Source organism: Ambystoma mexicanum, chromosome 12 (assembly GCF_040938575.1).
Source record: "Ambystoma mexicanum isolate Mex_15411 chromosome 12, UKY_AmexF1_1, whole genome shotgun sequence".
In the NCBI taxonomy this organism is placed as follows: domain Eukaryota; kingdom Metazoa; phylum Chordata; class Amphibia; order Caudata; family Ambystomatidae; genus Ambystoma; species Ambystoma mexicanum.
The window spans coordinates 1,159,228,586-1,159,248,378 of record NC_090936.1 but is presented as its reverse complement, the minus strand read 5'-3'; the positions used below and the strand labels follow the sequence as shown (position 1 = coordinate 1,159,248,378).

At 45.6% G+C, this 19,793-nt stretch overlaps 1 protein-coding gene across 2 annotated transcripts in view; it reads left to right on the top strand.

Annotated features, from left to right (window-relative positions):
* Nucleotides 1-15,716, top strand: part of TMBIM4 (transmembrane BAX inhibitor motif containing 4) — a 57,717-nt gene extending 42,001 nt beyond the window's left edge. The window contains exon 7 of one of the 2 annotated variants that reach the window (XM_069629758.1): nucleotides 14,762-15,716. In XM_069629758.1, coding sequence (XP_069485859.1) covers nucleotides 14,762-14,968 — 207 coding nt within the window. In that variant the 3' untranslated portion in view covers nucleotides 14,969-15,716. Of the gene's footprint in view, nucleotides 1-2,647; nucleotides 3,880-14,761 lie in introns of those variants that run through there. The other variant, XM_069629759.1, reaches the window with a different exon arrangement.
* Nucleotides 15,717-19,793: the final 4,077 nt, after the last annotated feature.

Here is a 19,793-nt window from a genome sequence, read left to right as displayed (position 1 = left end):
CTCCTCCCCAAAACCCTCTGGTGGGTACCAAATAACATATGACACTGATGGACATCTTTGCCATTTTGGTTTTGGGGCCTTTGCCGGTTACCTCGCTGGAGGCAATTATTGGAAGGATTTATGGCTAAATTGATAACCTCTGGGTGGATGAGGGATTAAATCAAGACTCTATTCATGGAGATCTTGTTTAACCCCCATATACGGGTGATTTTGCAATCTCTATTGATTGCAACACAAGGCCTTTAGAGACGCATCTGTCTCCACCTCTACCGGTCTTAGTGATCCAACCCCATAGCTTTATTTCTTAGCTGTCGCAATTGGGCATATATGGACACACCCTGATCTTCCAGTGCAGTACAATGATGAGACTGTATACAAAGCTAAACCTTTCCTTTATATCCTTGATAAGCAAGACTTCAATCTATACCTCTCACAGGAGGCTCACAATAAGGTCTTGATGGGAAGGAGCTCTTCAGGGTGGAGACTTTTATGTACAGCCACACATAACTCCATCAGATTGCATGGGTGCGCTACAAGATCCCAAAATAAATTAAACACGTTCTGGCCATTGATGCAGGTTTCAGGCACTTTTCTCCACTCCCCCCCCCCCCCCCCCCCCCACCACCTATCGTCATTGTGTGAGCGAAAACAGGGCCGATGATGGAATTCCAGACCTTGTGGGATTTCAATGCCAGTGAAGGGGCCTTTTCTGCTGAGACTGGGACAAAGCTTCTATTTTCTCTTCTTTGCAGTGATGAGACTGGAAAACTGCAGACCATTCTGACTAAAGCTCCAGCAGTTACAAACTGTGCATTCCGAAAGAGCATGTCAAGATGCAGTAAATGGTCGCATCTTTTCAGGAAGCTGAATCACTGCATGCCACACATCTGACAAACCGTGATTGGCATGGAACGTTCCTATTTGTCCCTGTACAGATTGCTGCTTGGGTTGCAGGCCAGGAGAAACCTTTCCAATGTAAAGTCTTCATTTTGGGCTTTGCGCAGACCATGTGTCTTTACGGAGATAATGGCTCATCATCTTCATCTACAGGAGATGTTTACCACTCCTTTTGTTTAGGGCGTTGACACAGGAGCATGCCGCAGTCTTGCTCTTGTCTGTTGTGACCAGACCTTTCCAATTGTATCTCTCAACCAAACCACTGAATTGATCGTTGATGCCCCATGCAGAAAATGCTCTTAATCTGTGCAGTCTTGAACATGGTGAGGGCCAGAGCCTTTCCTCCGCAGGAACTGCTTGAGGCTCTCAGGAAGATCGACTTCTGCTGCTTGGCTCTTAGGGCTGTTACCTTTTATAGCTTGAGGACATTATGTCACGTTGTAGCCTGTCATTGTGGTCCTGTATACATTACTGCACAGGAGATGGACATGGTGGTCCATCAATCACGAGAGGTTTCCATCAGAAGTGGTGGAGGATCTTCAGTTGTGTCTGACGTATACCAACCGGATGGCCAGTGTTCACACACATCTCCTGCATGCGCACCTCCAGCTCCTGCACACGAACCTGCTCCACCTACACCCCCCCTGCACGTCCCTGAAAGCTGCACTGGAAGGCCATGGGCTCCATCTTGAAGAGATCCATCAGTTAATCTTTTTTTGGCGCATTAGAACACCAACTGCAGCTGTTATGTATTGTGGATAGCTAAATGCCCTTGCTCTCTGGGAGATACCTTTTTCTTGACTTTGTCCTTCACTTCTCCAAAATGTCATGCAAACTCTGGTGGGCACAGGGTGCAGGTTGCTTCTACCCAACTGACTGAAAAAGGTATATGAATCAGTCCTCCTATATAAGTCGGTTGCACAGCCCCTTCCTGCCTACTCAGAAACTGGACCTGCTACCAAACTAGCAAGGACTGGTATTGCACCACTCTCTGCAACCAGAGTTTATCTGAACGGTGTCTTCTGAATTCATTTTTGAATACCTGAAGTTATTGGTCGGCTATATTAATGCCTCTTAAGTGTTCAGGTAGTAGCCAACAAGAATTCCGTACAGGAGCAGGTGGGTTACTTTCACTGGTCAATGGAAAATCAATGGCATCTTGTCAAGGTCCAGTCTTGAATCTTCCTGCAGGAGTGATGCTGGCCCACCAGACCCCCAAAGTGTGCCCGCGCAACAATCTCTCAAAAGATAGAATTACTAAGCTGTCAAACCCAAGGGGAAAGGGGAATGGAGAACAAAACAAAAGCAGATCTTCACTGGTTTTCTATGTAGATCTCTCGACTACTGGTTTACCATCTGGAACTGGATTACTGAATAGATGGTTCTTCAGTGTCGTGTCTGTGAAAATCTAAACACAAATACTATACTATTAATATTACTCTTCACTGAAATTAAACTACTGCTTTTATGTTTTCAATTAAAGAAATGTATATACCTGCAGCCTATGCTTGATAGCAGATAGGCTTTATTATTATAGCTAGGTATTTATGCTGAATCTTTAAGTATATCTTCTCTGAATTCTTCTTTTTCTCAAACTTATAGTCACATGGATCTTAGTTTATTGTGAAGCATTAAATTGTCCAAAAATCATTCAAAAAATATTTTAGAATTTGTGAATCAAAAATGTTCTTGTTAGATTCTTTATGCAGGCGATTCACAATAAATAGTTAATTTATCTTTTCTTCTTTAGTAAGGTTCAATTAGCTGAAGAACAGGTGTTGATGGGGATACACGCTGCTATTGCCATCCGGAAGTAGCGTACTCATACCTTCTACTCAAATGAAGAAACGCGAGTCTTTGAATGAAGATGTGCTCTCATTAAGAATCGAAGCGAAATCACGACGCAGAGGGACTGCGCAAACAAATTAGGAACCGCGCAAACAAATTAGGAACCGCGCACTCTGACGAGGAACTGCGCACTCCAATGTGGAACCGTGCTCCCAGATGAATCTGAATCCGTGCTACAAAATACTGAAGACTCGACGCCACAGAAACCTTCACTCTCGGTCACTCAGTAAATACTTCCACGAAACGATGCACAAGATAAATGTGAAAATGTCACAACCAGGAAGTAAAAGGTACACCCGATAGGACGCACGATACACGCCAACAGGTCCTTTACTCAAAAATAAATCTATGACGAAATTACCGCGCACCCGAGGAATTCAAATATAGATTTCGTTAAGTTAATATTGTTAAATGCAAACAAACTATGTGAAATCACAGGTTAAAACTGCTAACAAAATATACTATTTCTGAAATACTATTCCAGCTATAACTTCAATAAAGATAAAATGTAAATGCAGCCGCAATTGCAAAGAAACAAACGTTTTACTTTTACCAGCCGGTAAACAACACGAGCAAAAGAGCACATGAAAGTTCATAGCTTTGTAGAATTAACAGTTTCAAAATTCTTTTCAAAGTAACGTCTTGACTCGAAATCTGTAGATTACTTATATTATATTGATGACAAATAAGTGTTTTCCACTTATTGACTTAGCTTGCTTCATCTGTATTGATGATTATTCTTTAAACGCTGGATGAATTCTACTTGAAGTATCTTTATCTTCTCAGTAGTTTGTTCTTCTCACAAAAGTTTCTATAGATTACTAAAGTTAATTTTCTACAGAGCTAAAATAATTGCAACCTTCCTCTAAGGGAACTGGAATGAATGGCAGTTTAGAATTCTGGTGAATGTTCCAAACTACCTCACAATACTTCTCCAATCATTGTTGAAGAAATGAACCTCCATCTTGACTTGGGGAAATAGGCACTTCCTGAATGATTTATCATTAAGGAAACTTATATTGATATTAACAAGTGTAAATCAGAACCATGACCCAAACATCACTCAACCAATTCTCTTACATAAATATCTGATGATGAAGACTAAAAAATAAATGTTTACTTTACTCTTCTTAATGAGTTTTCTAGTGCAATGTCTCTTTGAACATCTGTAAATGTGCCATGGGATCCTGACACATCTCTCCTCCATGTCCATTACTAAATATGTGCTGTTTTTCTTTCTGACTCATCTTGTGGCCACACGCAAACAGGTTGAGACCCGTAGGTCATACCTGACCACCGTTTATGTATATGGAAAATCTGAGGTGTTTTGTTTGCTCAATCCAGTGATCAAGCATCACCTCTGAGGTCCATTGCTGCTGTACACTGTGGCGAGACATTTCTACCCTAGATGGGATCTGATTATCTTGGTAGTGTTGTGATGTCTTAAGGGAAGCAGGGAGCTTTCAATGCTTTCCCTATATGATGATGTCTCAACCCTGTGTGATGTCATGGAATGTTCTGGTTGCATCTTACGGATATTGTTCTAAGCGGGTCAGTTGGAGGAAAGTGTTGAAGGAGAGGAGCCTCTGAGTGTTGGGGGTCTTCTTCCCTTATATGTAACCTAAATAAATACTGTTACATGTCTTACCTGACTGCGCCAGCCTCTTCATAACAATGGCGACGAGGATGGGATGGTTGAGGTCCCGCAGACAGGTCAAAGGAGACCCCCAGCATCTGCCAGCGTCGAGTCGCGGCCTGCAGCAGGCGATCGCATCGCCCCGACGTCTGCTCCGCCCGTGCCTCCCATAAGCAGCCTGGAGGACGGAGTTTGGAAGTGCTCCGTGAGGTAGAAGCCGCTGCCGGGAGAAGTGTCGGCGCCGCCAGAGAAGTAAACGACTGGCAGTGGGCTGCTCCGCCTCCTCTTTGCGTTGAGCGGCCCACCACACACAACGGCGGATGCTGAGGCCCCATTCCGGCGTCCCTGAAGAAACGACCGAAGCTGCCGTGGGAGAGGTTCAAGGAGGGCTGCACCGCTTTCTAGCAGCGCGCCGAGCAGCCGTCGAGTGATCACGGCCTCAGGGAAGGTCGCTCCGCTTCCGAAGCGTCGAGTGACCACCGTGTCCCTGCAACGTTTGTGCAAGTAAGTGCCTTCAACTCCGGTTAGCGCTCCTGCTGATCCCGGCCCACACTCACACTCGCCAGCGTAGGGAAGACGCCGGACTTCGCTACCATATGTCCCTAGCAGATGACAAAGAGAAAAATGATCTCTTACTACGTTGAGTTCCAAAGGTGAACTGTCACGGCGGATACACGACTTGTTGAACTGGTGCAACAAACCTTGCAAGGATCGAGCTAGGAGAAGTATATTTTCGTACAGAAGCATGGCAGCATTACCTGGCATATCTGGCCCGCCCATTTTCATGGCCACTCCAGGTGCGGCGAAGATTGCTTGGCCCCAGTGGCGAAAAGGATTTATGCACTATATGAGGGCAGCTGGCGGAACAGCATATTCTAGTGAAAGAAAAGTGGCATTGCTATTGCACTTCCTAGGTTATGAGGGACAGAGGATTTTCGAGACACTTCCTCAGATGGTAGGTGATGGAAGTGGAGATGACTTGAATGAATTTGAATCAGCTCTGCTCAAATTAGATAAACATTTCAACCCCAAGAGAAGTACAATTTTGGAGCGGTATAACTTCCGCATGCGGATCTAGGCTCACGGGGAATCTGTCGAAGACTATGTCACCGCTCTCCGTCACCTTGCACTGACGTGCAAATTTCAAGGAAGTTTTGATGAGCATATCCGCGATCAATTCATGATGCATTGCCACTCGAATAAAATACGTGAGGAACTTTGGCTGAAGGACGAGCCAAATTTGGATGAAGTATTGGACTTGGCCAACCGTGTAGAGCACTCGCTGGCATGTGTTGCCAAGCTCTCCAAGACTGAAGGAAGTGATCCTAAGGAAAACAGGCAGGAGGTGCTGAATGTAGGTGAAGGAAAGAACAAAAGGAAAGGAAGAAACAAGCAGAAGGAGAGGAACAACGCAGAAGAGAAAAGAAACCAAGTGTCGGCACAGAGAAGCGAAAAGAGAGAGGAAAAAAGGGGCGAGAGATTGTGTTATCGATGTGCCAGTGCGACGCACTTTGCATCCTCTGTAGTGTGCCCAGGGCGAAAGGCGGTATGCAATAAATGCAAAAGGAGAGGACATATTTCCACGTGTTGCAAGAACTATCAATTTGGCCAAACGGGGCAAAGGAAGATCCTGTTTGTGGAGGATGAGGATGATGGAGAATCGTCAGAAGAAGACACTGCGTTGGCATTGACAAATGTTATTGTGAACACAGTTAATGTTGTAGCCAGTGGTGGAAACACTGATGATTGTGAGCGTCCCTATGCCGTGGTGGCAGTGAATGGGTGTAAGGTATCAATGATGGCAGATTCAGGATCAAAAGTTACGTTAGTGTCCAGGAGTGTTTTTGAAGACGAGATGAAGGGGAAGGTGTCAGCGTTGTCTGAACCTGACATAAATCCGGGAGGCTACAACCAAGATAAGATTGATTTACTAGGATATGTGTGGAGTAGATTTGAGGTTAAAGGTCGCGGTTGTGATGGGAAAGTGTATGTAACAAAAAAAGGGACAATCCTTATTGGGATGGAGAGAGCAGAAGAATTTAGGAATCAGACTAGACCCCAACCACCCCAAGCAAGTTTTGCAAGTGTCAGAGGCTTCCACGATATCCTGCAAGTACCCGAGAGAGTTTGGTAAAGTGTTTGATGAGACCTTGGGAAGAATAAAGGGCTTTCAACATCAAATATTGCTAAAAAGCGGGAGTGTGCCCACTGTAGCCAAACTCAGACCAGTGCCTTTTGCCTTGCGAGATAGTGTTAAACAAGAATTGCAGAAATTGTTAAGGACAGGAGTGATCGAGAGAGCTGGGGGTGTTGAATGGGTTTCCCCAGTCGTAGTAGTGAAGAAAAGTTCAGGGGACATAAGATTGTGTGTGGATATGCGTGAGTTGAATAAGTGCGTGTTAGTGGACAGGCACCCGCTACCCAACATGGGTGAGTTGCTGACCATGGTCGGTGGGGGGAAGTATTTCTCCAAACTAGATATGACGTCGGCCTATCATCAGGTGGAGTTAGAGGAGACATGCAGAAAAGTTACAGCGTTTGTGACGCATGAGGGAGTGTTCCAGTTTAGGAGGATGCCTTTTGGGTTGGCATCTGCCTCCTCTGTGTTTCAGAAAATAATGGATCGCCTTTTGAGAGGAGTGAAGGGCGTGTTCTGTTTTCAAGATGATGTCTTGGTGAGTGGAGTGACTTTGGAGGAGCATGATGGGAATCTATACAAAGTGTTAAAGATATTTAAGGATAGGGGTATTACGCTGAGAGAAGAGAAGTGCAAATTTGCCGTGACAAATGTGGACTATTTGGGACATGAAGTATCGGGGGACGGGATTAGACCCAAAGAGGAGATGGTAAATGCCATAAGGAGAGTGGAGAGACCTTGCAATAAGAGTGAATTGAGGTCTTTTCTCGGAATGACGGAATTTTATCAAAAATTTGTGGTAAATTACGCTGACAAAGTGCAAGAGATGAGAAAAGTTCTGAGGAAAGGTGTTGATTTTGTGTGGAATAGTCAGTGTGACTTGGAATTTAATAGAATAAAGGAAGATATAAACTTAGCCCGTCCTCTAGGATGTTTTGACACGAGAAGACTGTCTATCATTACTGTAGATGCTAGTGAGTATGGACTCGGGGCGGTATTATCTCAGAAGCAGGAAGATGGGTCTGAAGAGGTGATAGCACATGCATCGAGAGGTCTCAAGGGAGCAGAGATGAGATATTTGGTTATTGAAAAGGAGGCATTGGCGTGCTTCTGGGCTGTAGAACGATTCAGGAATTTTGTGTGGGGAGTAGAATTTGTAATCCGCACAGATCACAAACCTCTTAAGGCTATATTCGAAAGCAAGGGCCTAGATAAAGTTTCCCGTAGAGTGGCAGGTTGGGTCACCAGGATGCAGACACATGGTTTTAAGATGGAGGTCATTCCAGGAAAGGATAACATATTCACGGATAATTTGTCGAGGGTGAGAGTTGCTGATTCTGACGTTGGGGACAGTGAAGAAATGGATTTAGTATTTATCAATACCGACGGTATTGTGTCCAAACAGGAGTGGTTGGAGGAGGTGAAGAAAGATGAGACCATGAGCAAGGTAATTCCTTATGTGGTGTCAACGGCATGGCTGAATAAAGTGAATCTGGCAGAGGGGGTGAAGCCGTTTTGGGAAGTGAAGGATGAGTTGTCTGTCATGGATGGGATTTTATTCAGGTGGGGAAGAGCGGTAGTCCCGATAGGGTTGAGGAAAAAGGTGATAGAGTTAGCGCATTGTGGTCACATAGGCGTTACAAAAACCAAAGGGGTGTTGAGACAAGAATATTGGTGGCCTGGCTTTGATAGAGAGATTGAAAATTACTTAGCTAATTGTCAATTTTGCATCAAGAGTGGCAAGGGAGTTGTGGCCAAGAAGCAACCGTTAGTGGATGTGGACCTCCCGTCAAGGATATGGAGTGAGATAGCTATGGATATTCTAGGTCCTGTGGAGTTAGGTTATGGTCGAGGAAAATTCATTGTTCTGGTCGTAGACCTGTTTTCTAGATGGGTGCATTTTAAGATTGTGAGAAATATCACTGGAGAGAGTATGATAAAGACATTGCAGGAGATTTTTGCCAATGAAGGCCTACCGGAAAGTATATTGACGGACAATGGTCCCCAGTTCATATGTGGTAACTTTACCAGTTATTTAAGGAGGTGTGGAGTTGACCACAAAAGAACTTCATAGTACCATCCCGAATCCAACGGGGTAGTTGAAAGAATGAATAGGTGTGTGATGGAGAGTATTCGGATGGGTGAGGAGTGTGGTCAGGATAAGATAGCCATGATACAGAGTAGGATATGGGCTTTGAGGATGGCACCTCATGCGACAACAGGTCTGTGCCCGTTCGAGCTTATGAGGGGCAGGAAGCCATATTCCATGGCATGTCCGCCATGGCTTGGTAGGAGTAGAGAAATGGATCTGGTCGTTGATGAAGTAAGAAAGTCACTGGTGAAGAAGAAATCCGAATGGGTCATGCGCGAAAATCGCAAGAGAGGGAAGAAAGAATTGCGCGTGGAGTGTGGAGATTGGGTCAGGATAAGGAAGGGAGTCGTCAAGAGGAAAGGAGAATCTCTGTATTCGGATCCTGTCAGGGTCGTGGCAGTCATGAAAGGGGCTGTACGTGTGACCGGAGGGCAAGTGTGGAATAAGGATAGAATTGCCACTGTGAGGAGAGCCCATGTATAGATGAGTGGAACGTCATGGGACTGTTGCTGCTGTGTCTTGTTGTTAGTTGGTGTGTTTCGTTTGTTTGGGAATGGTGCGTGTGATTTTTCATTTGAATTAAAGGTTTAAGCTCATAGGAGAAGTTAAAAAAAAAAAGGGGGAGATGTGTTGTGATGTCTTAAGGGAAGCAGGGAGCTTTCAATGCTTTCCCTATATGATGATGTCTCAACCCTGTGTGATGTCATGGAATGTTCTGGTTGCATCTTACGGATATTGTTCTAAGTGGGTCAGTTGGAGGAAAGTGTTGAAGGAGAGGAGCCTCTGAGTGTTGGGGGTCTTCTTCCCTTATATGTAACCTAAATAAATACTGTTACATGTTTTACCTGACTGCGCCAGCCTCTTCATAACAGGTACCACCTCCAATGCACAAACTATTAGAGAGCATGGCCATGAACGATCTCAAATTACTCAACTAGATGACAGCGTTCTTAGACTTCATCACATCTTCAAGATCTGCAAGTGCGCGTCAAGACTCATCAGCCATGAAGTTGTGCACTGTTTTGTAAGGACAAAGTGGTTCTGAGGGCCTATCCTTCAGTTTTGTGTAGAAATAGTTTGAGATCAACAAATTTATTTTGTTCTAAAATCATCCTCCTAAACCAGAACATCTCTGAAATACTCTATAGAGTTCAGCACCTCCATGTTTTGTATTGCTTTTTGTCCTTTTGGTGTACTCTCCTGGAAAACGGACTTCAATCACCTTTTGCCTTTTGGGTAGTGTGGTGAATCCTATGGATCCCTCACTGAAACCCTGGCTGAAGTTTCCTCCCAGGTGGCTGGGGAAATGCAGACGCTTCCTGATCCTGACCTTTGGGGTGGTAACTGCGGGAGGAACACCTTGGAGGAGACAAGGCCCAGGGTGGTAAGGAGATCTTGTTGGATGAGACACAGTATTTGTCCTTTGAAAGGGAAAACCTTTCAAGGTTACCAAAACGGGTAATTACTTATTGTCATTATGATGTATTTGAACCACCTATGCGATTTGTGGCTTTGGACACACATTCCATAAAACCTGAACAAGCCTCAACTACAGAAAGACCCTTCAAGATATTTCAGGATAAGAATTCTCCTTACTCCCAAAGGTATCATGTAAAAGGATCTAGAAATATTGCCTTTAAGTAAAATGGCTTTGTCTGTAACAACACATTTTGAAAGTCCATCTTTAAAAGATTGTAAGGGAAATAAATCTACCATTAAAATCGAGAAAAGAACTAACTTTGTTGAGGACTTAAGTCCAATAATCCCATGAATACTGGGACGAGGAATAGGCATGCTGTAGCAGCAGTAGGGCAATTAAGCCTAACAGCCCATGCCTGAAGGAACCATGGGGGCATAAACGGCCCCCCTCAGGTGCAGGCAGTTGGAAGGAGCTGGAACTGTGAATGGAGTATGTGCAGTAGTAGCAGAGACAGAAAGTAGGCAGTGTTGACAAACCAAGCAGAAGTGGGAGAATCAGAGTGACTCCAAAACCTTGATACAGCAGATTTCACCTGCTTGTTCTGAGAGGATACTGCGACCCCGCCCCACCCCCCAAATCTGAGGTGCAGAGACTGCACAGCAGAAGGCATGCAGGAAGACTGCCTTTCCTCCATGTGAGCCTGATTGCAGTGGTTGCAGCCCAGGAAAGAGGTGAGGAGCTGTGGATGAGTCGCAGGTCTTGGAAGCGAGAGGGGCTCCTTAATCGAGTGTCCGGACCAGAGACCCCCTTCAGCAAGGAAGGGTGTGGGTCCCTGTGAAGCCAGAAGCAGTAGAAGTTGTGCTCCTCGAGCAACCCGCAGAACAAGGATCACAGGAAGCTGGTGAGTAGAATCTGGTGTTCTGATTCTTTGCGTGAGCACTGCCGGCAACAGTATCCAGTCTAATCTTCACTCGCGTAGAAGCAGAAGAAAGCTGAAGTTGTTAGTTGCATTCCTAACAAGGGAACAATGGAAAATGGCACTCGCGTGTGATTAGAAATCTTTGTCGCATGAAAGCAAGTGCTGCTGAAAGCCATTATTAAGTCCTTTAAACTTTATGAAGAAGCTGTTGCATGTCTCACATTAAGCAGAATGAACGTTGAGGAAACCCATTGTTGGAACTTGAACCTGTGTAGAGGTGGTCGCTTGTGCCTGATTTTGTTTTCCAATTGAAGTGAACTTAACTCTTTATTCAAACAACCATTGTTCATAAAAGAAGTTGAGTGCTTACACATTGTATCTGCAGTTGGAGAAGGCGCAAGCATTACTCATGCCCAGAGTATTCCCTTATTGAGATTGAAAGCAGCCTTTCTCAAAGCTAGAAAAAGATTTAACAATTACTGCGAGCGCAATAGAAGCTCACTCTTGCCTAAGATACAAGTGTGCAAGCATTACCTGAAACCAAGAGTGGCACCAAAGCTGCTGGGTAATTGGTTAACAGTTGGCAGAGAGGCGAAGGGAAACCTTGCAGTTTATGCAGATTACATGAAGTTGACACAACATATATTGCCACAGACAGTTGGAGAAGGAGAGAAGTGGTTCCTAAAGGCAATCTTGGGTTGTTGTGGTATGCAGACAGGAAATCAAAGAGGCTGCCCCTCTGTTTAGAGGGAGTGCCTTGTCTACTTGAAGTGCCTGAAAGTGAATTTCTACCTGAAAACTGCTCTAAGTGAAAGATACTAAAATTGTCATGGTTGTAGACTGAGACAAGCGAGGCAAAGAGAAGAGGCTGCTCCTTGTGGAGAGGGATGTTCAGAGGAAGAGTGCCTTGCCTATTTGAAGAGGTTGAAGTACCTTAAAGGGAATTTTGTCAAAACCTGTCTTGAATCACAAAGTACTGAAACTATGGTGGTATATTTGATTGTCAGTAGTTGCAAGACTTGAGTAGTACAAATGAAGTGGAATGCTATCCTCGTGGTAAACTGTAGTAGACGTTAAAGTAGAAGCAGTAGCACTGCAAAGTCATCCTGACAAACATACCTATTGTGAATCCTAATCTTGGTGTTTCACTAGTTCTTATCAACTGTCGAGCCTTCTTGGATAATTGGAGGTGGGGGCAAAGCATGGTGGGTGCGAATAACATTGATGCTATTCTAAGGAAGTGGAAATTCTCTATTTCACCAAGAAGAACTTTTTGTCGTCCATGGCACTTTGGTTAACAGAACTTTACCTTAACATTGAGACTTCAAGAACTGCATTGAAACTTTGCTACCTATATGTATATCCTTACTTCTTTTGATGAACATTGAAGCTGAATATACCTTGAATCCTGTGGAAGCAAATTCACCCAGTTTACTAAAAGGTTAGCAAACTGTGAATATCATTGTTGATAATTGAATTGCCCTATATTTTCTTTTGTATTTTGAGGTTTAGTTTGAGGGCCAGATATCCTGATTTAGTGTTTTCCTTTTGTTTTGTCAGGCGGGGAATTCCTCCTCAGAGAAGGTATAGGGAGGCATTTGACGACATTTTTTACTTAAATAAAATGGCATGATATGGCATTTATAATGCTCCTATACACAAGTGTTTCAAGGCACCACGAGGCAAGGGAACAGAGGGGAGACCGACAACGATCCTACTAGGCCAGGTGTCATTCAGATCGCGCATGTGAAGCAGGAGGGGGGGAAGTGCAGTACATGGGCGGGTGGGGGGGGGGATAATAATTACACAATAGGTAAACATACGGCCAGCTGGTGGCTACTGCAAGGATAAGTGCAGACATCAGGTGGTAGTGGGACTGTTGGGGATACAGAAAACAGTACGGGGGTTGCCAGGAAAACAGTGCAGGGGTGCAACTGGCGGGGGGAGGGGACCCTGGGTCTGAGATCAGAGGGTGGCCTGGTAACCAGTGCAGGTTCAGTTTCAGCCAGGAAGTCAGCAGGGGATGAGAAAAAGCAGAAGCGAAGAGGTTTTGAGGTGCTTCCGGAACCGGAGATGAGTCTCCTCTGGGAGGCTGTTCCAGAGGGAGACCCCAGCCAAAGAAAGGGATCTACCACCAACTCGTTGCTTAGAGAAGTGACTGACCCTGAGAGAGTTGGAGGCGGATGAGTAAAGCGCTTGAGAAGGGAGCTATTTAGGAAGTGAGAGTTGAAGGTGTTAAGGACCAAGGCCCCAGAAGGCTTTGTGGACAACGCAGAGGGTTTTGTACTTAATCCTCGCAACCACTGGGAGCCAGTGCAGAGATTTCAGTCCTGGAGAGATACGATCCCCGGGCTTGAGGCCAAGGACAAGTCTTGCAGTCCTGTTCTGGATTAATTGCAGAGGGCGGCGAGTAGAAGCAGGCAGATTTAGAAACAGGCTGTTGCGATAATCAAGTTTGGAGAGAACCAGGGCTCGAGAGACAGTGAGCTTTTGGGGGAAGCGGAGGAACTACAGAATACCTCTGAAGAAATGCAGTAGGAAACAAGACTTTTTGGAGACATCGGAGATATGGGCAGAGAAGGAAAGCGTGGAGGTGCAGTAGGGAATGAGACTTTTTGGGGACATCGAGACTTTTTGGGGACATCGGAGATATGGGCAGAGAAGGAAAGCGTGGAGGTGCAGTGGGAATGAGACGTTTTGGAGACATCAGCGATGTGGGCAGAGAAGGAAAGTGTGGAGTCGAAAATGGCCCCGAGGTTTTTAGCTTCACAGGTATGAAGAGGGCCAAGAGAGGCCGGCCATAGAGTAACAGGAAAGGAGGGAGCGGGTGTGCCAATGAGGAGAATCTCAGTCTTATTGGCATTAAGGCAGAGATCATTGGCGGCACACCACTCCTGGATATCAGGCAGTCTGAGATGAGAGAGGGCGAAGAGGTGGCTGAATGTAGCCTGAAAATGAGCTGAGTGTCATCTGCATAGCACTGAACAATCCTCAAACAGTTGTCCGCCTTGCATGGCTGACCCCTCACAGTAGTCTCTTGCATATTGGATGCCCAATGAATAAAAGTTCATGCACTGTACAGAAGAAGCTCCCGCTTCTGGACAAGATCCATGTTCGTGGCCAAAGGCCACTTCAGTGGCGTTCAGGTGACTTATGCCTCTAAATGTAATCTGCAAAGCATATTGCTGGGTGTCTCCTCCGGATTAGGATCTTTTTGGTCGAGTGTTCAAGAACCTTTTTGGCTGAATTTAGCTTCTGCCATCCTTCTAATCCATCTCTGAAGTCTGAAGGAAGGCACAGGCTGCACCAGTAGGTATTAGTTCCTCTGTAGTGACTCCTGTACTGGCAGTCTACTTCCTTCCTACAGGTGCTTGCACGCAACCCCCACCCCTTTTTATTCAGTGATGGAATTTGTAAAAAGAGTGGTACTGAGGTGTGGAATAAAGTGTGTGCATATAGTACTGGGTGGTTTGGGGGTGGGGGCAGCTAGTAGCTTGTGTGCAGAGGCTATTGCTCCTTTTCTTTGCCAATGAATGTGCCATTCTTTGCATGTAGTTAATAAAAGGAGGGCCACACTAACAAGTACAAGTTACTCACTGAGAGCTGATTGTACTGGCTGTCAATTTTACAGTGCGAACTGCATATCAAAATAACAGTCCTGATTTACGTTCAGCTTTTTGGGTCTGTTCAGAATACCAAGCACTCGCCATTCTCGAATGCTAGAAGTGCATGCCTCTTTATATGCTTTTCAATTCAAAGAAGAATGTAAATTACAGTATTGACCTGCTTGTCTCTCTTCCTTTTGACTGCAGCTGTTCTTCTATAGTGAGACGGTGGAAATCGTGTTTGCGGCTGGGGGGGCCCTTCTGTTCTGTGGTTTCATAATCTACGACACCCACGTGCTGATGCACAAGCTCTCCCCAGAAGAGTACATCTTGGCTTCCATCAACCTCTACCTGGATATCATCAACCTCTTCCTGCACTTGCTTCGCCTACTTGAAGCCATCAACAAGAAATGATTTTAAGCAGCATTACAAAAGGAAAACTCATTATTAAATGGGGAAACCCTTTCCTTACCAGAACAATATTGTCTTTCAGAAGTATTGGGTGGTGCGTGTTTTTATTTTAACTGGACTCCATCTTTGAAAATGGATTCCCATCTAATGCACTTTCAACAGTAATCTAGGAAATCTGTGCGTCAGGCTGAACACCCACTTAAAGCTGAAGGGAAGCTTGAGTGATAAACCAGAAGTAGTAATTATTTACATTCTCTTTGACCCCTGACTCGTTATTTTAGAATCTGGATTGTCCTAGCATTACTTTATGCTATTACGTAAGGATTTGCTTGGATTAGCGAAATGACCTGGCATGGCAAGATTCTTTGACTCTAACATTCCGTGCTGATGTTTTAGACATTTTAGTATTTGTTGATTTGATGACTTTGTTGTAAGATAAAAAAAATCCATTTACTGTTTCCTTTGGTGTTATTCCTGCAGTAAATATTGTATTTTTTCTTTTATTTAATGAGTATATAGTAATTTAAATTGAATGCTAGTTTTCTTCAGGATCAAGTTAACTACGACAAAAGAAAATTGAGAATAGTTTAATTCTTTGCTACAAAACGAGTATTGTAAGTGGTGTGATGCATTTTGTTGGAAAACATACATGAAAACAAAGTTTTGGTTGTGATTCAGAAATGATATGTGGCCACATGTTGTTGTGACTAGCAGCATGCTTCAGTATTTTCAATAAATTACTTGGACTTCTTTCCGTGTCCTCAGAATTTTATCTTTCAAAATTGTTTGGAAATCCTCCCACCGTTCCTCCCATCAATCCACTATGCATCAGCCTATTTGGTGAAAATCGGACAATTCCAATAGATTTGGGAGCAAGTCAGTGGTGGGGAAATCCAGAGAGATTCTGGAGAAGGGTTATACGGTTGTCAAATTGTTCGCTTACTTGTAGGTCAAGGTGTGTCTTAAAGGCATGGTCTAGTAAAAAAGTTTATTTAAAAAATAGATAGGCAACATAAAAAAAATACTAGCATTCTCTTTTTTAAAACTTCCTATGTAAAATTTTGAGCTATTCAAGCTCAAAATAAGCAAAAGCAAGCACATGGGCGCATCCATTTTGTGAAATGGATGCCCTCCTGTGCTGGCCTTTGCTTATGCGGCACTAATGAAGGAAAAGCCAGCCAGCTGTAGTAAACAAAAGCTACCGCTGGGTGGCTTTCCCTTCATTAGTGCTGTACGCGGAGGACGGGGACCGGAGACCAGAGCAGGAAAGCTGCAGCTGAATCTCGGTAAGTGCTATTTATAAAAAAAAAAAAAAAAGCACTAGCTGGGGTTTTTTTTCTAAGTTTTCCGGGCTAGAGCTCGGAAAACTTAGAAATAAAACAGCAACTTTAAAAACGTTGTATTTATGTTTGCGGTCGCTTTTGAAGCGACCGCAAACATAAATACAACGTTATTGTGTTGGAAAACGCTGCGGTTTTTCTTTCCGAGTTTCTCGGGCTCCTCCGGCTCGGAGGAGCCTGAGAAACTCGGAAAGAAAAACTGCGGCGTTTTCCAACACAACCGTGTCGTGTTTCTGCCTGAATCTGCTTTCCCATTTGGGGCTCACGGGCTCCCCAGATGGGAAAGCAGATTCGGGCAGAAACAACGCAGCATTGCGGAAAACAGCCGCGTTGTTTCTGTCTGAATCTGCTTTCCCATTTGGGGCTCACGGGCTCCCCAGATGGGAAAGCAGATTCGGGCAGAAACAACGCAGCATTGCGGAAAACAGCCGCGTTGTTTCTGTCTGAATCTGCTTTCCCATTTGGGGCTCTCGGGCTCCCCTCGGTCATCCGGTCAATTAATTCCATTGATTGAAGAAAAAGCTAGTGTGGGATACATCTACTAGCCCAGCAGACTCCCCTACCTCACCAAACTACATCTCAGCAGTCACCAGCAGAATGGCTGTGCTGGCGCTGTTGAGCACTATCGGCTATCCTTTAAAACTGCGCTTGGCAGTCATCAAAATAATGGCTGCGCTGTCTTACCAGCCACACATGGGCGAGATGAAACACCAAATACCTTGAAATTTATTGCGGCCAGTATTTTCTTCAGTTGCCCCAGAGCAAGGTTCAATTTCACCAGAGAAAATAATTCAAAGGCAGCACTGCTATGCTGCCAGCTCAGAATTTCCCATTGAAAAAGAAAATATTCTGCCTTTTTATGACTGCGCCCTGATGTTCTTTGCCACCGTTTCAACAGTACACAGTTCTGTTCCAGTGAGACCAGCTGTGTCCATCCATATACAGGATGTCCTCTCACAAAAGGGGGCATTTCCCACTGAATGACGGGCTGTCGGGCAAGATCCATGAAATGACAAAGGCCCTCATTACGACCCTGGCGCAAAGCGAAAAACGATGGCGGTAAACGATTACCGCCATCGTCTTCCGCTAGGGCCGATTACGACCCGTGACCGTAAACTACGATGTCATTAGCGGCATCGTAGCTAACGCTGCCGCTGACTGCGCCAAGGGCGCGCGCACGCGAACATCCACACCGTACTTAGCGCCATGGCGGAAAGGTACGCGAATGCCGACCCAAGCGGACATGCCCCTAACGCCATCACACCAGGCCGTTAAGTACCTTACCGCCATGGTGCTAATTACGCCATCGCGAACCAACCGTAAAGGGCCATGTAAAGTGAATGCAGCTGCCACAGGTGCACAGAAACAGCACAGGTGAAGGCAATACAGACTCAGGAAGTACAAAAAGAGCACACCCCATCCCTTCCCACACCCAGTCACACTCCACAATGATACCAATAGGACTAGCAATGTTGGGGCTGGAGGACCTGATAGCAATGTGAGTGCTACAACAGCAACTCCAAAAACAGCAACAGGCTGCACAGAGGAGACGCAGGAGGAGAAGGAGGGCAAGGCAGGCCCAGCAAGCCCCACCAGCACAGCCAGTGCCACCACGCAGGCAGCCCCCAATCCCACGCATCAGAGCCAGCCCATTCAACCTCACCGCTGAGCAGATCCACACCCTGTACCGACTGGACCGGGACACCATCACCACCATTGTGGACATGATACACAACGACATCGTCAGCATGATTGAAACACCCAATGCCACCCCCCCTGCCCCCCCCTACTGAAGGTAGTGTCCGTGCTCCACTTCCTGGCCACAGGCACCTACCAGCACACAGTGGGGCACTTGCATGGCATATCACAACCATTATTCTCGCGTACACTGATGCAAGTGCTCGATGCCCTCCTCAAGCACACAGATGACCACATCTCATTACCACGGTCTGCCCAGGAGATTGCCAACACCAAAGTGGGTTTCCATGCACTGGCCGGCATACCTGGTTGCATTGGTGCCATTGACTGCACCCATGTTGAATTGGTGGTCCCACATGCCATGGAGGTACCGTACTGCAACCGTAAACATTTCCACTCAATCAACGTGCAAATGGTCTGTGACTCCAACAGGATCATCACACATTGTTCTGCCAGATACCCCGGATCAGCCCATGATTCAATGGTCCTTCGGAACTCCACAATACCACGCTACATGGAGCGACATGCAGGTCCAAGATCCTACCTACTCGGTGAGTCTAATGTCATGAGCATGGAAATGCAAAGTGGGTGTTGAATGACGTACCAATGCATATTTCATCTGGCAGATACAGGGGGTGATGCATACGTCACATGGGTGCAACTAGCAGTAGCCAGATCATTCCCTGTGGCAGCACTGACGTCAACAGAGTAGTGTACACATTATGCCTGACCTAATCATCCCAACATGTGAATGAAAGTGTATCCCAAAAACGACACAACCATCTGCAAGTGCATTGTGCAAATTGTGACCGCATTGACCCTAAAGAAAATCACCAACATGCACGTCACCATGCACCAACTACTGAAAGGCCTGTCCCCCACAACTGCGCACAAAGGAGGCACATGACAGACAGGAACATCAATGCACCACTACAAGACCCACAAACTGTCCCCATTGACACCAGTAATGCTCACTGGGGTCATAATGAGCCAGACATCAATGTTGCTATCATGTGGGCTTCAAGCTCACAGGACACGTGCAAGGTCACATGAATGACGGCCTGAACAGACACCGTGGATGGCCATTCACAAGGCAAACGTCCCCCCTGCATTGTGTTTTTGCATGCAAAACAGTACATGAGAGCCATGAACACATACTGGTTGCACAGTGTAAATCCATTAGCACAACTCTAATTGGTGCACAGTAAGTCGGAATCAAGGCATGGTTGTGCGTCATGTTCACAAATCAATCTCGTTCCTGACGCATTCATTTTTCACATTTTACAGGTGATGCGGGCTATCCCCTGAAGAGGTGGCTCCTCACACCAGTGCGGAACCCATCGAACCAGCATGAGGAGGACTACAACCGTGCCCATGCACGTACCCGTGTGGTGATAGAGCAGGCTTTTGGCCTACTGAAGGCACGTTTCCGCTGCCTCAGCAGGTCTGGCGGAGCACTCCTGTACCGCCATGAGAAGGTTGCAAAGATAGTCATGGCATGTGTCATGCTACACAATATGTGCATCAGACGAAACGTGCCTCTGCCCCCTGACGCAGAACCACAACCACCTGATGATGGGGATGATGATGATGGGGATGGGGCAGCACCTCAGGGAGGCAGCGATGCACAGGAGGGGCATATAATGCGTCAGAATGTCATTGACCGATACTTCTAGCACACACAGCGTGTGTGTAACATATGGATGGCACTTGGGGCACTGTGTGTGTCTGGTATGTCAACACTGTGGACTGTAAAACAATAATGCACACATACGCAATGAGCAATGTCC